Source organism: Myotis myotis, unplaced genomic scaffold (genome assembly GCF_014108235.1).
Source record: "Myotis myotis isolate mMyoMyo1 unplaced genomic scaffold, mMyoMyo1.p scaffold_m19_p_1, whole genome shotgun sequence".
NCBI lineage: Eukaryota > Metazoa > Chordata > Mammalia > Chiroptera > Vespertilionidae > Myotis > Myotis myotis.
The window spans coordinates 51,156,581-51,181,122 of record NW_023416313.1 but is presented as its reverse complement, the minus strand read 5'-3'; the positions used below and the strand labels follow the sequence as shown (position 1 = coordinate 51,181,122).

At 44.0% G+C, this 24,542-nt stretch overlaps 2 protein-coding genes across 8 annotated transcripts in view; both read right to left on the bottom strand.

Moving 5' to 3' along the window:
• The window catches only part of ANXA3 (annexin A3), a 50,866-nt gene extending 36,498 nt beyond the window's left edge, over positions 1–14,368 (bottom strand). The window contains exons 1-4 of one of the 4 annotated variants that reach the window (XM_036337391.1): positions 14,230–14,363; positions 13,587–13,642; positions 10,893–10,945; positions 5,211–5,296 (exon numbers count right to left, since the gene is read on the bottom strand). In XM_036337391.1, coding sequence (XP_036193284.1) covers positions 5,211–5,276 — 66 coding nt within the window. In that variant the 5' untranslated portion in view covers positions 5,277–5,296; positions 10,893–10,945; positions 13,587–13,642; positions 14,230–14,363. Of the gene's footprint in view, positions 1–5,210; positions 5,297–10,892; positions 10,946–13,586; positions 13,643–14,229 lie in introns of all 4 variants that reach the window. The other 3 variants (XM_036337398.1, XM_036337396.1, XM_036337397.1) reach the window with 3 other exon arrangements.
• A 5,025-nt stretch (positions 14,369–19,393) lies between these two features.
• FRAS1 (Fraser extracellular matrix complex subunit 1) overlaps positions 19,394–24,542 on the bottom strand; it is a 447,336-nt gene continuing 442,187 nt past the window's right edge. For 3 of the 4 annotated variants that reach the window (XM_036337385.1, XM_036337380.1, XM_036337378.1), the window contains 2 exons: positions 24,252–24,398; positions 19,394–23,116 (listed from right to left, as the gene is read on the bottom strand). In XM_036337385.1, the coding sequence (XP_036193278.1) occupies positions 22,523–23,116; positions 24,252–24,398 (741 nt within the window). In that variant the 3' untranslated portion in view covers positions 19,394–22,522. The remainder of the gene's footprint in view (positions 23,117–24,251; positions 24,399–24,542) is intronic. The other variant, XR_004972271.1, reaches the window with a different exon arrangement.

Sequence of the window (24,542 nt, the reverse complement as noted above, 5' to 3'; positions counted from 1 at the left end):
TTCTTTTTTAAAAAAAGAAACCTCATGTTTAATCAGATTTCCATCCACATCCTTTAAACATAGTTGCTTTCCTTTTCTCACACTTGACCTTCAGATGCCCCAAAAGGAAAAACGAACCTGAAACCAGTTGGAAAAGAAAGTAAAGCAGCAATGTGTAAATAAAGGGGGGTAACCAGAGCTCTTTACATCAGTAAGAATTGCTACTACCTACTATGAGCCAAGTACTGTGCTAACCATGTGTCCAGCATGAGCTCCATTCAATCCTCACAACAAACTTATAAGGCAGATATAATAACGTCTCTTCACAGAGGAGAATGAAACTGATGCTTAAGTAACTTGCCCAAGTTCACAGCCAGCAAGTGATCGGTCTCTTTAACCTATGCTGCTAATTACTGGGCTGGGCTGCATCTTATTTGAACCATCTTCTTCATGTCAATATAATTTTCCCTGATCTTCTAAAACTGTCCTTTGGAGGTCAGACAAGAGGCGTTGAAGCCATTGATGTGGCCAAGCTGGGCCTGGGGATTTGTCTGTTACAACCCCTAGGAGAGGCCAGTCTGTTCTTGTCTCATGAAAGGCAATCGGGCCTGTTTCTTCATGCAAAGTGCACTGGGTTTGCAAGAAGTTAGATGTTAGCATTTAGAAGAATGAGTGAAAGTGAAAATCACAAGGTGCCCATTCTGTTGACAAGAAACATGTCTACAGCCAAATGCTCCAGAGCAAGAAGAGCGGTTGCTGCAGGTACGTTTCGAAGGGGAGGCGCAGCCGAGTCACTCCTCTCTTCATAGAGCCTGCACAGGTCATACCCAAAAGCTAAGCTTTAAACCAATGCCTCACGGAAAACTCCAGGACTCAGGAACGCTCGAGGAGCCAGGGAGGAATGATCATTCTCTGCTCAGTGTCAAAACAGTCTGACACGGAGGTTTATGATGAAAGGAAAAATGGAGTAGACTAAAAGAACAATCACAACTTGGATTCTGATCAGAAAATGTAAGCCTTCTCTTTCGATTTTTCAAGTAAAAGGTGATTTTTAAAACCAAAGAAAGTTATGAGAGGCCCTGAAATGAAACATGGGCACGTGGGGCAGGTGTTATGGACTGCATTGTGTGCCTCCCTAAAAGATACTGTTGAAGGCCTGACAGTACTCAGAATGTGGGCCTATCTGGATATCAGGTCATTGCTGATGTGATTAGTTAAGATGAGGTTCTACTGGAGTAGGGTGTGCCCCTAATCTAATATAAGGCGTCCTTAGAAGATAGCCATGTGAAGACAGATAGAGACAGGGAGAATGTGATGTGATGATGAGGGAATGAAGGCATAGACTGGATTTGTACCAGGAACACCAAGATTGCCTGCAAACCAGAAGCCAGGAAGAGTCGATGAAGGACTCCCCTACAGGTTTCAGAGGGAGCATGGCTCTACCAACATCATGATTTCAGACTTTTAGCCTCCAGAACTTGAGACAATACATTAAAACCCATCCCATTTGTGGCACTTTGTTATGAAAGCCCCAAGAAACGAATACAGCAGGTCAGAGGTCAGAGAAAAGGAGTGGTAACCAGAAGGTCCTGAAGGGCAAAACCAGGGGCCTTATCTTCAAACAGGCTGGCAGGGGCCACAGCTAACAGGGCTCCCCATCGCCACCCACTGCAGGCACGCTCTCCTCCCAAAGCCGCAAAGCAGAGACTGGGAAGCAGAGACTGGCAGCCTCAGGAATGCCTGAGAGAAGCGAGGCTGACACCACAGCTTCGTTATGTTGGCAATGTGTCCAAGAGGCCTGAGGAGATGTTTGCATTTCACCTTGCGCTCACTCAACGGGGAAAATATCCACACCTGCCCACTCTCCTTTTCTGATTTCACCAGAGCAGGAGAGTTGGAAGGGAACAACAGAGGCGAGTGCTGGGCTGGAGCAGATAGATACCTGTGACTGGGTTAGGAAGACAGGGACAAACAAGCAACTGGTGGTGTGTTCTCCATGAAGCCCAGATTATAATAAGAACACCCAGCCCCTCTGAGGCATGTGTCACTCATGCTTAACCAGCTGGACCTCTGTCTTTCTTTGGTGCCTGGGCCTCTTTCCGAGGGTTTTCTACCACCCCAGCTTCCATTTATTGTCCCCTTTGCCTGACCTTTATAAAATCGGTTCTTCTAAAATGAAAAGTCTCTTTCTCTTTTCTTTCCCTCTTATCCTGCTATGGGTTATTTCCACCCCTATCCCTTCTGTCTGGACGTCCCCCACATTTATATCTCCACTCCAGACTTCTGTTTTGAACACATACCTGAGCAGAAAAGAACACCCCCATCACTCTCATAATCTACCTCTGCTTTTCTCCAGAGTGCTTAAAACGGACTTTATATATTACACATTTACCTCTTTGTTTATTATTTGTCTTCCATAATAAAATCAGGGGCATGCAAGCTCTATGCTTTTAAAATTTTATTTCTCTTTCTCTACTGTATCCCCAGAGCCTAAAACAGCAGCTGGCACATAGAAGATGTTTAATGGATATCTGTTAAATGAATAGTGAATAAAAGTGCTTTCTTACTCTGGATCTTGCTTTCTTTGATAATTCTCAAATGCTATACAGACTTTTCAAAGCTGCACGTGGCATGTCAAACATCTAACAAATGCATCCTCTGCCTTTTCTCAGTCCTGTCACCACTCACAGGTCAACATGCCCCCAGAACCTACGGGAGGTATTTCATTAAACCAGTGATGGCGAACCTATGACATGCGTGTCAGAGGTGACACGCAAACTCATTTTTTTGGTTGATTTTTCTTTGTTAAATGGCAATTAAATATATAAAATAAATATCAAAAATATAAGTCTTTGTTTTACTATGGTTGCAAATATCAAAAAAATTTCTATATGTGACACGGCACCAGAGTTAAGTTAGGGTTTTTCAAAATGCTGACATGCCGAGCTCAAAAGGTTCGCCATCACTGCATTAAACACAGAGAGTTGAAAATGAAAGGAGCAAAGATATGATAAGAGAGGAAGGAGCAGACTTTAAGAATTTTTGTTCTTTTTGTTGTTGGGTGCTCTTTGTATCCCCACCTATTGCTGGTGGAAGTGGGCTTCTTGGGGTGCCACAGGGAAAAGAATTTCCTGAAGACCCCAAGAGGGGATGAGGTATCATGGGAAGCTTTATTTCTGTGGAATTAAACCCCTGAGATTTCAAAGTCCCATCTCCCTCTGTCCCGCCATGGGAAAAGTCTCATCTTATCTTCAGCAGAGCTGGGATCAAAGCTACTGCCCAGAGCCTCCGCTCCACATTTTCGCAGTCCAGTCCAGCACCTGGCTAGCTTAGCTGGTGTTCCCAGCTGCAGTCTATTGTGTGTGGGGTCCGCATGGTTATGGAAGGAGCATGGATGAGTACAGGAAGCCACATGAGTACAGGGGGCCACATGGTTATGGAAGGAGCATGGATGAGTACAGGAAGCAGGAGCAAAACCAGAGGGACAAGAGCAAGAGAATTTCTTTGCCTGGGGATTATGTGTTCCCGCATTTTCATGGACTTGTGCTGGGGTCCACCTCCTAGCCAAGGATCTTTGTTGCCAGGTTAGACTGACAAGCAAGCACCTTCCCGACGTCACCCTGACTCCACTGCACATGCATCCATTTCTCCCTTTTTTGGATCCCTTTCCCCAGTGATTTGCAGGGAATGGACTGGTGGTTTCCTGGGGAGCGTGAAGGTGCAGCTTCCTGGTGAAGCTACCGTAATGATCATGCTTATGTCTGGCCTCCCCTTTGCTCCTTTCCTATTATTAATATTAACTAGCTAGTTATGATGGTAACATTGTAACTTATTCTTTTAATTCATATGAGACTTCTGTATTACTCTTATTGTTCAGGACTCTAAAATATTTTTCTAACTCCTTTGCATCTACCAATAAATAACTTTCAAGAGAATCAAATCATACCTTTTCCCCTTCATATTCCTTGCCCTCATTGTAAAACCTTTTCTTTTCCTCTTTGCCTCTGATTTACCAGGCTTCTTCAAAGGCTACTCATTAGATTGGCAAATTAATTATGATTAAACTAGAAGCCCGCTGCATAAATTCCAGACGGCCCACACCAATAGGGGCTTGGGACCAGGCAGCCAGAGGGGGTGGGGGGGGGCATGGGGAGGGGCCAATCAAGGGTGAGGTCAGCCAAGAGGAGGGGCCTCGGGAGGTTGGCTGGCCAGCCTGCCCCTGATCCAGCGGTTGGCCGGCCACAGTGGACGTCATAGCGACCCGAAGCTCCAGCATTCCGGTTGCTGGCTTTATATATATATATAGATATGAAAGACAGACCCTCCCACCTTGGTGGTTGAGCTTGGTTCAGAGAGTGGCAAAGAACAGTTCTTTAACGTTAATTCCATTCATTTCCAGGAAGCCTCTCTCCTCTCACTGAGCTTACATGGGATTCTCTCCAGGCTTTGTCCTGAAACAAAGCTCTCATGTTTTGATTCGAAATCCAGGTCTAACCTGTTTTTCATTAACTTCCTGCAGAGAGCCATTTGTGTAACTGTCTGAGTGCCAATATTTATCTAAAGAAGCTTCAGGGAACATGGTTTAAAACACACCAGACAGGAAGTCACGATTTTGTTGAAGAATACTTCATGAGTATATACCAGCGATTTTCAACCTTTTTTATTTCATGTCACACATAAACTAATTACTAAAATTCTGCAGCATACCAAAAAAAAATAATATAATCTGACAAAAATATAGGTATACATTTGTTTTATTCACACAAGACGGCAATTGTGTTGGCTGTTGTCATTTTTTTATGTGACATTTTTTATGTGAAAGAGGTCAGTGCCCTAGACTAAGTGGTCAGGCACTGCATGTTTTAAAAATTCTTGCCGCACACCAGAAAATCACTGATACACACTGCTCTGCTTGAGATGCAAAAAGTCTATTTCAATTAAAACAGAAAGTCGGGTGTTCCAGCCCTGAGATGTGGAGACAGGAAGGAGGCCAGAGGAGAAATGCAGTGCGTCCACATGGGTGTCACACAGGTGTTCTCCCCACACGTATTAAATCTGCATGGTCAGGAAGAGCAAATACACCAGGAAATTAAGGTCTAAAGGGATGTCCCCACCAAAGCAAGAAATGTGAAACTGGACAAGGCTCTCACAGGCTCCTTGTACCCAGGACCAACAGCAGCCAAATGCCCCGGGCTGGTGTCATCCATGGGTCAAAGTTTGAAAGGCATTACCTTCCCCCAATCCTCTCTCATATGAGGGCACTGCTTCTGTCCTGGGAGCCATATCACTGGTGTCATTCCTCCAGGTTACACAGCAGCTATGGGAACATGTGTCCTCAGGTGTCAAACGGTACAGATCTTATTCCCAGGAAAGAAAGGGTTGGGTCAGGGAGGGAAGCTGTGCTCTCTAATGCCCACCATGAATACATTATCCTGGGTCAGCTCTTCCTTCTGCTTTAGATACACCTTCCTCAACTTTTCCACCATCAGGAATCCCTTTTGTTATTTCTTCTCCATGGACCCCATGCTTTGAATGATTCTGCCTGCCGCTCTGTCTGCATTTATTACAAAACATTAACTCCTTTTCCTGTTACTTACTATAAAAGATATAACTTCCAGTCAGAGCTTCTGATCAGCATAAGATAACCGGTGCCCATGTTGATATACTTTTAGTAAAAAGCATAAAGAAATATGATGTTTTGGAAACTGTAGACCCTGATGTGTGTTATATACGTGCGGTATAATGAAGAACACATCTAGTCTTTGTCCTGGGTTCCAGGTACAGAGGTTCAAAAACCCCTGGAGATTCCTGAGTGATAAAAGTGTCTTTATTATGCTAATGAGGTGACTCATTGTGGGCCCCTAAATAGCTTTAGCATCCAGGCTGGCCACTAAAAACACCAGTCAAGGCTTAATTAGAGGGCTGGCACTTGGAGGTTGAGTTCAATCACACTTGTCTCGAAACCCCGGGTGAAAACCCTGGACACTGAGGCCTGCAGGAGCTTCCTAGCTGTGAGCACACTGATGTGCAGGAGGGTTCACACCGGGACTCCACGGGGAGGGTGCGCAGAGCTCGCATCCAGGACCCTTCCAGGCCTCACCCTGTGTGTAGCCTTTGTAATAAAACTGTAACTGTGAGGATAGCACTTTCAGTGAGCTCTGTAAGTTGTTCTAGTGAATTACCCCACCTGAGGGGATCTTGGAGATCCCCAAATTTATCGCTAATTGGTCAGAAATGCAGGTGGCTCTAAGACGTGTAGCTGATGTCTGAAGTGAGGGCCGAGTCTTTAAACCTGTGGAGGCTGACAGTGATCCTGGAAATGTGAGAATCGTGCTGCAGCACACCCACCTGCAGCAGGAACGGGGCATTGTATGTCTTAGCTATACAACACCAGCAGGGAACTGAACTATGGACTATGGGTGAGAATGATGTGTCAAGGTAGGTTCATCAATTCTAAGAAATGTACCACGCTGGTGGGCAATATTGATACTGGGGGAGGCTGTGCATGTGTGGGGCTGGGGAGATATGGAAAATCTCTGTACCTTCCTCTCAATTTTGTTGCAAACCTAAAATTGCTCTAAAAAAAGAAGTCTTAAAAAAGGTCTTATATATATATATATATATATGTATATATATGTATATATATACATATATATGTATATATGTATATATATACATATATTATATATGTATATATATAATATATGTATATATATTTTTATATATACATATATTATATGTATACATATATTATATATATACATATATTATTTATATATATATATATATATATATATATATATATATATGAAAACATTGAAAACAGGAGTGGTCAGAAAGATTCTCCTGGGGAAAACCCATCTGTTTCAGGTAGCTCAGAGAAAGCATTCCAGTGGGGAGGGAGGAATACTGTTGATTTGGAAAAAATTCAGGCCCAGGGAACAGGCAGACTCTCCTTTCCTGATACAGTTGCGAAGATATTAATTAGCAAGGGTTACGTTTTTAGAAAAAAATTAATATATTGAAATGATAATGATTATAATATTTACTGAGTGCTCAGCACATGCCAGGCACTGTTAATACATTTTTCATAACTGATTTAATGCTTACAAACACCAGATAATGTGGGTACTATTACTACACTCATTTACAGATGAGGAGACTGACAGTGAGAGACTAGGTATTTTGCTCAACTTTCTATTCAAGAGTCTGCCTTTTAACCAATTAGACAGTTATGAAAAGGAGAACTGGGACTGCAGCTTTACTGTCTTCATCCTGCTCTCAGAGCTCGTTACACCAGGTACTTGCTGCTTTAATTGTTTAACTACCCTTTAGATGTACTCTTTCAAAACGAAGTGGGTAGGCATCATATTTATGGGAAGTTATTTTTGTGTGAAACTGCTTTTATCCCTTGGGTCTAGAGCCTCCGTGTTCTCCGTCCTCATTTTGCAAATTAGAGTCTGAAATGGGGAAGGAAGAATCTATCACCAGTTAGGATGTTATAAAGGTTCATGATGATTACAATGATTATGAGTTAATTTAGAAGTATTTTAGTTCCATAATAAAAATACTAATGTGAGGGTTCAAACAAAGAGTAATTACATTCTTTATTCTGCAAAAGTAAGTTAGGAATTGACCAAGGAGGAAGGAGCTCAGACTATTTGCATGAGAAAGCCGGCATTGTAGAAGGTGCACGTAAAAAAAAAAAAAAATACCACTACGTCTCTTAATAAAAAAGTCATGTTCCATGACATTTTGATTGTGGGTTGCCTGAGTGCTTGCTATGAACCTAAAGGCAATATATATACGACAAGGGACCAAGGGTCAAGGCACCAAAGAGTAGAAACTACTAAACCATCAAGTCCCCTCATCAGAGTTAGGTAGTAGAACACACGCCTGAACAGAGTGCGTGACCATTTCCAAACAGGAAACTACTGCAGCACAGACTGTTTACTCACCGGAAACAATGGGAGGTTGCAACACCCCTAGCGGGAATATCCAGGCCTAGCAAACCAACCATTCTTTCCTCTTCAACCGTAAAGACTGAAATTGCACCTGAAGTCTTCTCTCTTGATCAGATTATGCCAGTGAGCTCACCATACACTGGTAGCCCAAACCCTTCTACAGTTTGTAGACACACACTGACTGGATTGCTCATTTGTGTTTGTGTGTTTATGTGCTTTTGTGTATAAGAGGGAACATGAGAACAGATGTAACTTGGTGATAAGAGTATGTACACAAATCAGAAGGTTGTGTTTTTTATTGTGGTAAAAACAACATAAAATTGACCACATTAACCCTTTTGAAGTGCACAGTTCGGTAGAGGTGAAACTGTTCAGCGTGTGGAACCAGAAACTCTACCCATAAGACAATGACTCCTCTTTTTCCCCCCCCAACCCCTAGCAATTCTATCCTATCTCCACACATTTGACTACGTTGATACCTTATATAAATGGAACCATATAGTATTTTACCCTTTTATTACTGGCCTATTTCACTTAGGATAATGTCCTCAGGTTCATCTGTGTTGTAGCATGTGTCAGAATTTCCCTCCTTTTTGAAACTGAATAATATTTCATTGTATATATAGACCAAATTTTGCTTTTCCATTTGTCTGTCCACAGACATTTGAGTTGCTTCCACCTTTGGCTCTTGTGAATAATGCTGCTATGAACACGGGAGTGCAGGTATCTCTTTGAGACCCTGCTTTTAGTTCTTTTGGCTATTTATCCAGAAATGGAACTTCTGGATCATATGGTCGTTCTATTCTTAATTTTTTTTAAGGAACAGCCATACTGTTTCCACAGTAGTTCTGAGTTGTTTTTAATATTAGTCCTCGGAGATCTCACTCATAGATGGGAGTTCTCTAATTTGAGAAGAGGAAGGCGACAGGAGAGAAAGGAAGGAGCAGCAGGAGCCAGGGCCTCCTTCTGCACTGAAGGGGCTCCTCTCTCCTCACCCAGAGCTTCCCTTTGTGGTCTGCTCTGTCCTTTCCTTCCTGTTGCCCAAAGAGGAATGTGATCACTCCCTGAGGCTACCACACTCCTAGCCCTGGTGGTAGGCAGAATAATAGCTCCCTTCTACAATGTCCACCTCTTAATCCCATGGCCCTGTGAATGTGTTATGCTGCACAAGGGACTTTGCCAATGTGATGAAGGTTCCAGACCTCAACATCAGGAAATTATTTTGGATTACCTGGGTGGGCCCAATTAGTCACCTGAGCTTTAAAAGCAGAGAACTGCCTCTAGCTGGAGGGAGAAAGGGAAGGTAGAAGAGAGATGCCCTAGAGGGAAGACCAACAGATTGCATGCAGGAGGACTGATGCACAGTTGCTGTTCTGAGCTGCAGCGGACGTACAAGGCCTGGCAGAAGCCTCTAGGGTGGTGGTTCTCAACCTGTGGGTCGCGACCCCTTTGGGGGTCGAACGACCCTTTCACAGGGGTTGCCTAAATACATCCTGCATATCAGATATTTACATTACGATTCATAACAGTAGCAAAATTACAGTTATGAAGTAGCAACGAAAATAATTTTATGGTTGGGGGTCACCACAACATGAGGAACTGTATTAAAGGGTCGCGGCATTAGGAAGGTTGAGAACCACTGCTCTAGGGGATAGGACAGCCCCTGATGACAGCCAGCAAGAAAACAAGGGACCTCAACTGCAAGGAACTAAATGTGGCCAACAACCTAAATGAGTTCAGAGGTGGATTCTTCCCAAAGTCTTCAGAAGGAAACACAGCCCCGCCAACTGCTTCGTTTTAGTGCCACGAGACTCAGTTTGGGCTCTAACATATAGAACTGTGATGTCATGAATGGCTGTTGCAACAGGAGATTAATGTACCCTCTCTCACGCTCACCTGGGTCTCTCCAGCTGTTCAAAAATGTGCCAAGACTTTGACAGTGTCAGCCGGAGAGTCTGACCAACTAACTCCACATCTGTTTACTAATGGACAAGGGCTAGAGGGAGATTTTTTTTTAAAATACCAGTGTTTTTGAGAAATGGTTTTTTTTTTAATCTGATTCTACTAGATATCCATAATAGTAGCAGGGATTTCAGACCTGGAAAGAGGGGAGGTCAGCCTCTTGGCCAGTGATACGGAAGTAATATTGGGAGTCATATAACAGCATCCCTTCCCCTGACACTGCTCATGTAAGGGCTGGTCACCTCTCCATACAAGCTATTCTTTAAGCCTCCTCTGCCCCTTACTTATAAAATATAATGTATGTTCATTGTTGAAAAACAATGAAAGCAATCTGGGACTGCTGGCTCCTAATCGCTTGCCTGCCTGATCGCCCCTAACAGCCTCTGCCTGCTGACCTGATGCCCCTAATTGCTCCCCTGCCTGATCGCCCCTAACTGCCCTCCCCTGCCAGCCTGATCGTCCCTAACCGCCTCTGCCTCGGCCCCTGTCATGGTGGCTTTGTCCGGAAGGATGTCTGGAAGATGACTGGTCTAATTAGCATATTACCCTTTTATTAGTATAGATTTTATTCATATCCCATCTCTTTCATTTCAGTACTTTTATCCATCTGAAATTTATTTCAATGTAAGAAATGAGACGAAATACAGATTTACTTTTTTCCTAAATGGCTAGAAGTTTTCCTAGCCTAATTTATTGACTAAGCCATCTTTTCCTCTGCTATGAAATATCATCTTTATCCTATAATAAGTTCCCAAATCATATACTAAATAAATTCTCTGTTATTGACCTCTCTGCTTTAGTGTCATCATAAATTATTTTAACTACATACCTGTACAATATGTTATTATTATTTTGGGACATCCACGAGCTTTTTGGGCATGTTAATTTTTTTCTGATGAACTTTTTAACAACTTTCAAAATATTTTCCTTTGTATTTTGATTGGACTCAGGTAAGTTATTGTGTTAGGAAGATTTGATTTTACTTACCCAGAGAGATGCCATGCTATCCCACTTTTGCCTTGAGTTCAGATCACACTAACCTATTAAAAGAAAAAATAATTACTAAATGGAATAAGCCAAGGATTCCAAACACAGTAAATTCACCAACTCTTAATCTTTAATCCAGAAAACAGAACCCATGTTCAAAGAGAAACCCCCTCAAGAAGAGGATGTGTCTTTAACATCAAGTAGCCCATTGGCTAAACAAACATTTACTCAGTACCTACTTTCTACGAGAGGTGGAGCTAGACCAGTAAAAGGCTCAAAAAGAGAAAAAAAAAATCTCAGACTTGAGAGGTTTGCACATATGTTTCCTTGAAAGCCAACTTTTGACTTATTTAAAATCCAGCAGAACTACTTCGATTGCTGACTTCTTTTAATCAAAATAGACTACCATCTAGGGAAAACAAAAACACAAGAAATTGTCCCCCATCAACATAAATTTTAGTTGGCTTCCATTTGATTCCTTGTGTTTGATTGTGAAATGTGCATTTACACTTCACAAGGCTCCCAGCCTACAGTTATAAACAGACCTGCCTGCGCCTTGGGAGGCAGTCCAGTCCTTGGGCGGATGCAGGGGTGAAAAGGGCAGCTCTTTCGTGGAGCCGCAATTGGGAACCCATATGTCACCATTATTCAAACATGCTGGCCTATCTCCAAGGGTTGACTTAGAAATGCAAGTTGCTCCCACCCATCCTTGGAACAAAACACTCTAAAAATACCATGATCGCCTCAGAACAAAGTTCGACAGGAAATTACACCATTAGTCCCTGCAAATATTTAGCCCTGATTTTTCCAGGCCCTCTCTCCGTAGCAGAGGGTGGTCAGCTCTCTAGTTACAGAGTCTAACACCATCTATAATAATAAAAGCGTAATATGCTAATTACACCAGGTGTCCTTCCGGACAACCTTCCGGACAAAGCCAGGGCTGTGAGGGAAGCCCTGGTCCCGGGTGCCAGAGGAAAGCTGGTGCCGGCAACTGGGGAAAGAAACGCCTACTCTTGCAAGAATTTCATGCATATTCCTCTATCTATATAGTGGATACAAAGTATCACTAGTTTTGGTTTCACCTCTTAAAGCTAGACACAATTCATTTGACCCTCAGTTTCCTCATCTATAAAAAGGGGAGAGGAGGGCTGTAGCTGGCATTGAATAAAGTAACATGTATCATCATATCAGCTAGCTTTTTGAGTCCTTACTATGCTCCAGGTAATATAAAAAACACTAAAATGTTGATTTTGTAAAGTTAGACATTTTTTCATGTTTGCTCCCTGGGGCATACAAGGCAATATAAAAAATACCCATTGACTGAATGAATGATTTAATATAAGCCTCACAATTAATCTTGGGCACTAAGTATCATTAGTAACATCTCCACTATGCATATGAAGAAGGTGGGGCACAGAGAAGTAAAATAACAGTCCAGTCACACCACTAATAAGTAGGTATTAGGGGCAGAAATAGCATATTGGGGACCAGCCACAATTATAAGAAATATTAGTCATACTCTGTTAACCGTGATGGTTCTGTTCAGATTAGAGAAAGTACATTCTAACCTGGCTCAGAGCTGTACGCCTGGGACCTGGGAGCTAACATCGGATGCAGTCCATCCTCCTGTCCCGAGAACTGCCTATCATAATGGAAAGGCTTACAAGCTCCTGGCTGAACCAATCTAGTCCCAGAGGTGCCTGCCCTTTGCAACCCCCAGCCCCTATTGCCTGTAATCTGGTCCCAGGGCATCCGGAGGCACCCACCCTCTGCGACCCACCAAGCACGCATGACTTATAACCTGTAATGATTTTACCATGCCTACTTTCCATGTCTGTAACTCTTACTTTCTCATGTAATCTTTGTCTTCTACCCAACACAAGCAGCTGGCTTATGGGGAGAGGCAGAGCAGGTTTTTGTGGATGACCTGCTGCTCTCCCACACTGCTGGCAGTATTGGAATAAACGCTCATGTATGATTCAACCCTGTCTCCACTTATGTTGCTCAACTAGTGAAAGGCAGCCCAGACCCCTTGGTTGTCTGGTCACATAGGGACTGAATTTAGGCAGCCATTCTCCAAAGATATGACCTTAACCACATGCTTCTGCCTTATCCAAGTGGCTGTTCCATACAGGGTCAACGCTGATACTCAATATATGTTGATCCAGTATCATTTCTAACATATTAATAATGAATACTGATTTACGTTTTAAGAAAGAAAGAGTTACTCCACAGTGGAGGCCAAAAGGCTTAACAATAGAACTTTAAACAGCCTCTTCTGAAAGGGTTAGAGCAGTGACATCATTTCCTTTTACTTCCTCCTGCATCCCTGTTTCTAAACAGATTTCCCTACACAGCCTCATGGCTCTGGGAACAAGATTCTGGTTTCCTTTACATCTTTACGTTCCCTTTCTTGTCAGTTTGAAGTTCTCTGCCTTCCTGAAAGCTGGTGGTGAAATCTTTATGAAAGAACGATTTAGTAAGTTACATTTGTTTTTTATGATGTTGATTTTTAAAAGTTGCAAATGAGGGCAAAGTCTAGCTGTCTGTGATCAGAAATCCTTGGAAAGAATTTAGCTTTGGTGGTGCAACTTCTTATCAGCTGCCAGAGGGGCCTCCAGCCACCCAGAGCCTCTCAGCCACAATTTTCTACATAGGTGTGGTCATTTGCAATCAGGTGCCCATATCCCCCACCTGCTGACTCCGATGCCAAATGCCAGGAGAATGATTCACATCCAGGGAATGGAATTCTGTTGCAATAAAAGAAAATGATGAGCCGGTTTAAGAAAAAGCAAACTTCCCGGACTCCCAACGCCCAATATCTAAACACACCTTTCTACCTCCTAAAAAGAATAAGTAAAACAAAATAAATTGCGCATGTGAAGAGGACAGCATGCTCACAAGGATGGGTGTGGTTCCGAGTACTCAGTACAGAGCTTGGAGCCAGCCTCTCCCTTCCCCAGGCATCTGGACCCAGAGGACCCTTCTCGCTCTTCGGTCTGGGAAGTTTGAAATGATCAACCGGCCCCCTACTCTGTTAGCTGTGATGAAAAGTGAAGGGTGCAGGGCCTGGGACTGCGGGGTGTCAGCTTGCACCCGGAGTGGCCATAGCTGGGTGGCCCTCCCAGAGCGCGGCACGTTTGCTCCCCTGGGCTAGTGTCCTCGATACTGAAATGTGGGATCTAGACTCTGTGCGCGCCGAGGCCCCGCGGATCCTGCACCTGCGCTGCCGGGTTGGTTGGCGGCGAAGGCGCCAAGTTAGCTCCGCCCGGGACCGCACGGCGCTCGCGGGGGGGCGGGCGAGGCGCGTGGCTGCGCGCGGGGAGGCTGGACTCACCGGGAAGCGGCCCGGGCGCGGAGAACGGCGAGCCAGGTGTGCGTCCCGCGCTGCTGCTCCGAAGCTGGTTCCCCGCGGGCCAGCGGAGGCTCCCGCTGCACCGACCGCACCCCTTCCTCCGCCCCGCCTCCTGCCCGGACTCCACACGCTCGCCGCCCGCGGGGAGGGAGGCCGCGCCCCTCGCCCTGAACGCTCCGCCCTCCGGCCGGGCCTCGGGGTCGCTAAACTTTCCCTCCCCGCCGTCCTCACACTGAAACCCATTTCCTCGGTTTTCACCTCTTCTCTGGCATTAAGTTCTGGTTCAGATTGGTTGCAGCTCTGATTTTGTCCTAGGCACTGCGGACGCAGACACGCGATGGTCCTCACTCCCAAGGAACTCACGCGAATAGCGGCCTCTAACACTTACCTAGCGTTTACTTTGTGCCAGGCACTGTTCAAAATTCTTTAAATCATCGGACAACTATATGAGACATACTGTTATTGCTCCCATGTTATAAATAAGGAAACCGAGGTCACGTAAGCAAAGCTACGCTGGGAGTAATAGCAGACCGCATTTTTGAACCCAGGTGGTTTTGTAGTCCCCCTGCTAAGCTTGTAGGCTCTTAAGTATGAGGATTAGACCCAATGACTGGAGGAGGCAAAGTGGAAGGGCGTCCTAGGCATTTGGCACAACAGAACAAAAGAAGGCTAAAAAGCAAAGCCCTGCTTGCATTGGGGGAATTATGGGCAGTTGTGTGTTGAAGGATGGAGTTAAAGCTACCAGTTAGTTGATGTCGGGCCTTGAAATAACTGCTTGCTTCCATCACCTCTTTCATCTTCAAGGCAACCCTGGGAGGTGCTATTTTTATTAGAATTTGCATCAGGGGAAACTGAGGCTTAGGAAGGCTAGGTGATTTACTCAAGGACTCATAGGCAAAAAGTATTGACTAAACACTTCCTATAAAGTATGTGCTGTGGAAGATTAAAAGGAAATAATCAGACGTAGTTGGAATATCAATGAGTTTACAATCTGAGGTCAAGACAAACTCATGTGGAACTAAAGTCAGTAATGTGTGACGCTTTATCATTTTTATACATAATGCTAAATTCTGGGGAAAGGACTTGAAACATGGTAGCTTTAGGAGCACAGGAACATCAAGAAGATTGGGACAGGCAGGGGAGAAGGCAATGAAATTGGAAAGATTTGAACACTGTCATCTGAAAGAATTCTTGGCTTCTTTTTAATTTTAAATCAGTGTGCCCCATATTTCTCAATCATGGTGTGAGGCTGCCTTCCTGCCATTCCTGTTATTCTGCAAAAGTTTTAGTGAAAATATGAATTTGAAGAAAAGCATTAGGACTGATGAATTGTCACTTAGTTGATTGAAAACTTTTGGTTTGGTTTATCTACGCAGTGGTTCTCAACCTTCTGGCCCTTTAAATACAGTTCCTCATGTTGTGACCCAACCATAAAATTATTTTCGTTGCTACTTCATAACTGTAATGTTGCTACTGTTATGAATCATAATGTAAATATCTGATATGCAGGATGGTCTTATGGGACCCCTGTGAAAGGGTCATTCGACCGCCAAAGGGGTCGCGACCCACAGGTTGAGAACCACTGATCTACAGCTACTTAAACTATCAGAATGCATTTCTCCCCTAGTCTTGCACAGGATAATACATGATGCCCCTTTAACCAACATAGGAGGTGCTGGGACTCACAGGAAAAGCCCTGGCTTGGACTGCTGAGTGGGAGCTGAAGAGGTGGGAGCAGAGGTCCTCCCCGCTGGGTGCTGGACCTGAGAACCTGTCAAAGCATAAGTTCTCTCAGACCCTACCCTAACCTACCTCTTAGTGAGCCCTCCAGGTGATTCTGCTGGACCCTAGAGCTGAAGAACTACTGGTTCAAGAGCACACCCTCCCTTAAATAGAAGAGGAGCCGCAATGGAGAAAGCAGAGACACAGCCTTGCTTAAAAAGCTGGAGCCCGCCAGGTTTGGCCAGATTTACAAATCGAGAGTGATGAGCTTTCTGCCAGGAGAAGATGTGACTGTTCTGTCTTCCGTTTTTCATCCTAATTCCTGACTCCCATGTAGAGATCACCGCAATAGACTAAGCCCAGCCTCATTCTGGAAACTTCTAGGATTAGCATGGGTGCAGAAAGGAGATATTTACTGAGGGCCTATGACTTATGCCAGACATTGACTAATGCACTTACTTCATGCTTACTCACTAGCTTAATTTGGTAACTTCCACAGGTTGTATGGCACACACCAGGAAGTACTAGGACTGGATATCCAGAAGGAAATGAGTAATGGGTGGTGATGGAGCCCCACAGACTAGGAAAGTTTGACATCAAAAGTGCCTCTAAGCCTGCCTGGATATGGGAGGGACAGTCTTATCAGCGCCTTTGAGAACTGGACTGTGGCCTGGGCAGGCTGCAGGCACCATCAGAACCACAGCTAAGCAGTGGGGAGGGATAGACACATCCCAAGTTCTCTCCCATCATTTGGCCCATCTCAGCCAGAAGCCAAGGGGCAGAGGAGCCTTGGAGAAACAGTTTGGAAAGGAAAGAGGGTTTCCTGGAGCATAAATAAGGCAGAGAATCCCTATGGAGACAAACAGAATAAGCAGCATGGGACTTTCGTGAGCCACTGCTATCAAGTGCGGGTTCATTTTGGACACATTCTTTAATGGGATGCTTAAAGGAGACATCTTGAAATTGGTTTTTAACAATTTATGAAAGTTGTCCCAGAGACTAGGACTCTAGTAAACTTTTATAAATTACTGGTCTTAGAACTTAATGGCCTTAAACCAAATGAGCCCAGGAATAACATGTTGCTAGATTTTTTAGAGAGATGCAATCTCGGTCTATTTTGTTGTAATAACCAAGTGACTGAATTTTTCATGACAAGCATTAAATCCAAGTTATAGGAGCTGTGGACTATTATTAAGCAACACCAATTTGTGCTTGTGAGGGCCTCTGGAAAAGACTTGAAATCCCAGGATTCATGTGGAATTTTCAAGAAAAATTATCTAGGTCAGTCACCGAGAACCATGTCATAGGGTGGTTTATAAGGACTGAATGGGGTAGAGAATGTAAGAAGTGATTGCTTTTATATATATGTTTTTATTTTTAGAGAGAGGGGAAAGGAGAGGGGTAGAGAGATAGAAACATCACTGAGAGAGAAACATTGGGCTGCCTCCATATGCCCCCTACTGAGGATCAAGCCCTGACTAGGAATGGAACCAGTGACCTCTTAGTTCATGGGTCAACGCTCAATCACTGAGCCACACCAGCTGGGCAAGGAGTGATTGCTCTTGATGGCCAGATGTGCCCAATGTCAATATTACTTGACATTGTCCCTGGGAATTTACCAGCCTCTCATGTGCCATTCTAAAGGGCTCCCAGTTAGAGTTCTCTCGGGTTTATGTGGGGACAGGATCTCTGGAATACACGATGGTGTGAATGAAAAGGGCTGCACAGACCTGACAGTTCAGGAAGCGACACGGCAGGTCTGCCAAGCTCAGTGATTGAAAGCAACCACACAGGATGGTCTGAATGCCAACTCCTAAGTGGGCCAGTCATGGTGGGTAGTCATATCCCAGGCCTCCAGCTTCTTTAGTAAAAGGTTAATCTTTACCTTAAGGGAACCCTGCCTGTTGCTATTGTGCATCTGGGATAATACACCTTAGAAATGTCAGAATAATTTTCATTTCCAGATCCTTCAAAAGCAGACCCCTGGCAACAGAGCACAAAGACACCGAAGTCCTTGTTATCTTGTTGCCCACATCCCACCCCTATTCACTGTAATTGTTAAATGCTCACTATCCTGTGACCACCAATGTAAAAGATGTATCTCTCCATTTTCCTTTTTATTCAACCCTAGAGATTGCCCAGCTTTCTCTCCACCCCCACCAGTACATTTTACATACCCTTCCTTACTTTTTCTCCTTTCATTCTAAATGTATTTAAAGAACTATAAAACTGCTTCTTTCTCGAGCATTTTCTCATCTATTGAGACCTTGCTTCTGGACATGTCCTCAAAATTTTGGCTCAAATAAATTCTTATTAATGCTTTCTACAGGTTAGGATGTTTCTTTTGTCCACATTTACTGGCATCTTAATATTAGGTTAAAGCATATAAAACTACGGGCATAGGACTATTTTTAACCTACAAAATCAACGTTTATATGGGGTTGAGCCTAATGAGGTATGCTCAATACAGTCACTCTCTCCTGTTCCCAGTATTTCTTCAAAAACCTCATCTGTGAGATACTGCAAAATTTATATGAGAACTCATCTTCTGCCACTTACTCCCATGTTTCCTAAATATTATAGCTATGAAATCTCAGGTCTTAGGGAGCATTTTCATAGCCATTCCTAACAATTCATGGATTGGTGTCTGATACAGCTTCTCCCTGGACCCCAGAGAAACGCACCCCAGGGCTTAAAGCCTGCTGTGAGGCATGGGACAATCACAGGAAATTGTGAGGAGGTAAAACTCAAGTTAAGTCCTGGCAGCATCTAAGGAAATCCTAGGCTCGGCTGTGGTTCCTTTCCCCAGATTTTATAAAAATATGCTTTCTCAAGTCTTGCTGAGTTTGCTAATGTACCATGAAAAGGTGCCAACAGAGCCCTACTGGTCACCATCCTTGGCAATATTTTTGTTTTTTCATATAAAACAATTCCACAGAGGGGGGAGGCACACAAATGCACAGGCTTGCAGAATGCCCAGAATGCCCATTTGGACCCTGCCATTTTCCCCTTCATAAGCCGGTAAACTATTATTTGTTGCTTTGGTCATCTTCAGGGGGTTATGGACACTAAATGAACCTTTGTGTGTGCATAAGAGCTCATAGCCATTCTCACACTAGATCACACTGTCCTGAGAAAGTTTGAGGCTAATATAGTGTGAATAATCATCTTATTGTATCGCACATGGAGATTTTAACGATTCCTCTTTGTCCTGGGGTTTCAACTGATTGCAAGAAAAGAGTTATGATTATCTGGAGATGTGTAATTCTCTATCATGCTCTTAGCACAGTTAAGTATGTGTCTCAAATTCAGCCGCTTCAGAGGGACTTTTTCCAAAAAACTTTGCCGCAAAATGATTTTCCATCTCAATGGCAATGTCTTTTGAGATGAATAATCTAAAATGAACATAGCAACAACAAAAAAATGCAACCAGACTGTCATTTATTAATACAAATTTATATAGTGGCATATGCTATTGAAGAGATCAGAAATTCATCACACACAAATTGGTATTGGAAATACAAAAATCATTTGAGAGTCAAGAAATCGGGTTGACAGCACCACAAATATTTTACTCAGTCTGAGCAGGTGCGCAGTATCCAAGAATCACAAGAATTCCTACAGGACACTGAGCCTGAATGTCAGAAGGCTGTGCAAACGTATTCCACCATGATTCCCCACCCACCAATGAGACTGCAGGAGTCCTTCAGGAGGCCCGGGGACAATGCAGGCGGAAAACAGCTACAGACTCTTCTTTCTTTTAACCTTCACAGCCAGCCAGTGTGCGGTAGCAAATAGCAACCCCCTGGGGGCTTTGTTCCCTCTTACCTAAAGGCATGCTGTAAGAGGTTAGTAACACACACACAGGGCTTTAGTGAGCAAGTCAGGAACAGAAAGCAAGAGTTTTGAAGTATAATCCCACATCAGCCACCAAATGGTCTGATCCCTAAATGAAGTATAAAACAAATGAAATACAAAATTCTGTATCAAAAGAGTCAATCTCAAGTTCACATCTCTTAACACTTTCCATGTAATGTGTCATCCACTAGAGAAGCACCGCATTCAGGAACATGTATGTAGTGGGGGGAAGGGCTGAGAGGAAGGAGGGCAGGACTATTCCAAGGGCTTCCTTTCACACAGACGATTCACTACCTCAAGGTCTTCACAGGACGCTGCCCTGGCCACGCAAGACCTCCTCCATGGAGACTGCTAGGAGCACACAGAGATCTGTCTCCATTGCTTCCCAACTAGCTTCACCCTGCCACCTGTCTGCACTCTTCCCATGCACATGTCCCCTTTGGTAGTAATGGAGAGGGTGTGCAAGACGAATATTTGAGCAAATGGAAAGATGTTGCTTTAATGTGTAAGCATCTGGCATGAGGAACGATAAATAAAGGACCAAATCAAAGTTGCTCCTCAAATGACTGTCTTCCTGTCCTTGTAGAATTAGCATGAGCCCTCTAGGTTGTTAGAAGAGTCTGCCCCTCTGGTGAGCAGGGAGCCATGAGACACCAATTCTGGAGGTTTGTGAGGCAGGTACATAAATTCTGCCCCAAATTGCTTGGTATCGCAAGTGGCACCAGACCAGTCAGGCGTTTCCAGCTCTGGGCTCCCTCAATTCATACTATCATGAAAATTTTACACTCATCTCAGCATGCTAAGTCAGACATTCCTCTAATGTTCTGCTCTGGAGACCAAGTCACAGTCTCACCTCCTGCTAATGCACTATTATGACTTGCCTGTTCAGTCCTCCTTAAGAGCATGGCCAGATTCATGTCTACGCTAACTGGTGCTTCTTTGTTCCAATGAGATTATTTCATAATCCAAGTAGAAGCCAGTTTTTGCTTTTCTCTCTACTTTCCCTTGTGATATTGCCACCATACCCTCTTACTTCCCGTTTCTAAATTTATTCCTCTATAACTCACCTGTGACACCAGTCACCTGTTCACTCAACAAATATTTCTGGAGTGCTTGTTATATGCAAGGCACTGCTGAATAATCAAAGTCACGGCTCACGCAGGCCCTACTCTCAAGGAGCTTGGAGTATGGTAGAGATGCCAAAAACCTTTCAGAGTTCATTCTTTCTAGCTTTTAGTACCAAAGTGTTCCCAGTTTGGAATGTTCCAAAGAGCTTGGGTCATTCTAGTACAAATATTATGCAGTGCAGGGGCGCTGTCATTTGCTCAGTGACTATGGCATGCCAGGCATCAGGAAGAGAATAATGAAATGGTGTCTCCAGTTTAAGACATGCATGCTTATGGTTTTGCAATAAGGCAGGAACCAAAAAGAAACACAACAGCAAGCGGCGTGTACACAATGTGCAAAATCGTTAAGTTGCTATTTGAACACGAAATCGTTTAAAAGCCAGGTGTTTGTGGCCTTGTCATGTGCTGATATGGTAAAAAAAATAAGTGCCTGAGCTACCAGAAAAGAACCCCCACAAAGAGAAATCCCTGAAATACGTACGGTACCAGGAATGGTGCCTTTATCTGCTGTGAGTACTAGTACTTTATCTGCTGTCTTATATTAGTAGGCATCTATTCACTGATTTCACTCTGGCCTGGGCTTTACCCTAATTTGCTTTATTCAAATGCATCACTTACTTTCCTGAAACCCTAGCACCATAAAAACCCCACAGCTAGCAAAGCACATGGGTTTGTCTATTATTGCCTGGGCAAAGCCTGGGGTAGCAGGAAATGTGGTAGGTTTCTAAAGCATCCATGGCGATGCAGAAAAAGGTCATGGGCAGTGACCTTGTTTTGTAGCATCCTTTGACAGAAAGGTGTCCTAACATGTCCTCGATGCAGCATCAACCAGCTGGGCACAAGGACATCTCCCTGGGACGAGGGTGCAGTGCAGAAACTTGATAGCTCTGAGGTGCTTGCCAGGCCCCTCCTTTCTGTAGGTTTCAGCTCCCCCTCCTGCCATGCCCGAGGTTTCTCCTGTGAGTATCTGGAGCACTTTGAACCCCCAGGTGAAAAGGACTTTGGAAATGGCAAAGTGCAATTAGAGGCCATGGAGTGAGTGCAGGCTGTCAAGTGGATGCAATGAGAAATACAACATTGTGCTGATTAGCAGAATTTTGAATGGAATCTGGGTGCCAGCCATTTGAACTCTGTTGTCCAGAGGCCCAGGAAAAGCCCAAGGAGAAGAAAGCTGGAAGTGGGGGAGGAAACCAAAGGCCCTGAAGGCCACTTTCTGAGATCTGCCACTGTCCATTCCCCTTCCTTGGAAATGCATCAGCTAACCTAAGGGTCTACCTCCCGTCCTAACACTAACACACTTGCTTTCGAAGATCGGCCTTCCGGGAGCAACTGCAGCTACTGAGACTACTAACTGGGGTCCACGGGAACAGCGATTCCAGTACTCTGGGGGATCTAGTGGTTCTTTGATGAATGAGGTAGCTCAGTTGTGAGTTGATGCAAGTGATGTGTGCCTTCCCCTGCTCAAAGCTATAGTTTTCCCTTTTCATCTGCAAGATTATAAAAATACCAGTATTTCTCCCGTTTTATAAAAATGATTTTAGAAAAAAAATACACATGGGTCTCCTCCATTAAACTTCTGTTCCATCTTGTAAATTGTTGTGAACTCTGACCTCCAGATTCAATTTTTTCACTTTAGCACCTTTGAACACGTACGCCCCCTCGGCGTCGCTCAGTATGTTGACGTTCCGCACGGTGCAGTACTGTCTGCTCACGTTCTTCTCCACCCTGTCGGGGCTCCTCTTGGGCACCTCCACCTTGGTATTCAGAGGGTATTCCTCCAAAATGTCCTCTGTGGGCGGTTTCTTCCTCTGTTTCTGGCACTTCCTGGTGATGAAACAAGCCACCAAGAACACCAGAAGCAGAAGCATGATAGCAGCGAGCGCACTGCCAATAGACGCCCCCGTTTGGGACAGAGAGGCAGCTACAACGGGCTCTTGCATGTCCAGGTTGAGGGACTTCATATTGGTGCCATTCTTGACTTGGTCCCCTTCATTGTCATAGATGAGGGAATCGGCAAGGGCCAGCCGGCCACTGGAGTCCACCAGGTCCCTTCGTTGGCGCCTCAGAGTGGCTGTGAGAGAGCGCTGGACCCGGGGCCCTGAGAGGGTGTCAGGGCCAATGATGTAGATGACCTGGAGGTACCACTGGTGTCCTGCTTCCACCTGCAGGAGGAGGAAAATGGGAGACAAACCAAGCATGTCATTGCTGCCCACAGACACCTCTGACAAAAGGAAATGGGAAGACAGTTGCCACCATACTAGTAAGCCTCCGTGGATACATGCAAGTGATGCATTTCAAGAAAGGCATTTGCAATGGTTGGTGTTTACCATTAGAGAATTCAACCAAATATTATGGAGTTTATAGATTCCATTTTATTTCTAAAGTAGGGTGATCCTGGTCCAGCTATTCACATTCTTTTTCTCTTTGTCTATCTGTGTATAGAATAGTCCTAAGAATTTATTTCTCTGTAGCTGATAAATGCTTATGATTTGTTGGTCTTCCTTGATTATAGAGAAGTAACAGTATTAATAACCACATTTATTCCCAGGGACCTTTAATTGTTTGTTATGCTAATTTACTATTTATTGATGAAGTTTAGCTAAAATAGTCATTCAACAAATATTCATTAAACACTCTGTGCATAATAAGCAGATACTTTATTCACTAAACACCTACTCTGTGCATAATAAGCAGATACTTGACAAAAATTTGCTAAATCTGAATATTCCCTGGACATCCCCTGAGCAGTTATACCATCCAGTATTTTACTGCCATGTCATCTGGCTCCACTGAAACCCTCCATGATTTTGAACTAATTTCCAAAGAGTGATAATAGTTCTAAAATCTAAGGTCATCGATTACTATTTGGACACAGAAAAAAGTGGAATTTGATCTTGGAAGTTCTTGTTTATTACTGGGGCTTAGAGTATTTTTGCTCATCAAATACTACTTATTATTGCCATTCTAAATTATTGTATTGTGTTTATGATTTTGTTAAATGTTTTCCACATGCTTGTGAAAATAGAGCCCAGAAGGCAGGCAATATAAAAAGTAATTAGGAAAAACTAGAATATGGTAGGCACCTGAATGCACAATAACAAGACACTAGATGCAAATTAAATAAATTTACCATTACTTTGTCGTATTGGAGGTAGATGGTAAAAATTTGGGGTGAATGATAAGCTTAACAACAATAAAAAGGACGTGCCAGCAAGGTGCTGTATAAAGAAGCTGACAGTCCACAGATGATATGTCTTCCTCTTGCAGTCTTTAAAGTGGCCTTCTTCTCACACTCACCTTATAGAGCGCATCTACTTTCAGAGTAAACCCATCCACACCTGGCATGCTACTGACCACGTGGAAATCAGGCAATTCGGAAGCAAAGTGGGCCTCAAAGGGCACGTCATGGAAGTACTTATCGGTTACCTCTGGCTGGCTGCGGTCCTAGATTTTCAGGGGGAAAAAAAAGAGATTTAGAAAGATGGGACCACTGGACTGGCCAGCAGCAGTCACGGGGAAGAGAAAGGTCCTCTCCGCCTGCCTGGGGTTGCGGTCAGGAGAGAATGCACAGCAGAAGCCCTCTCCTTG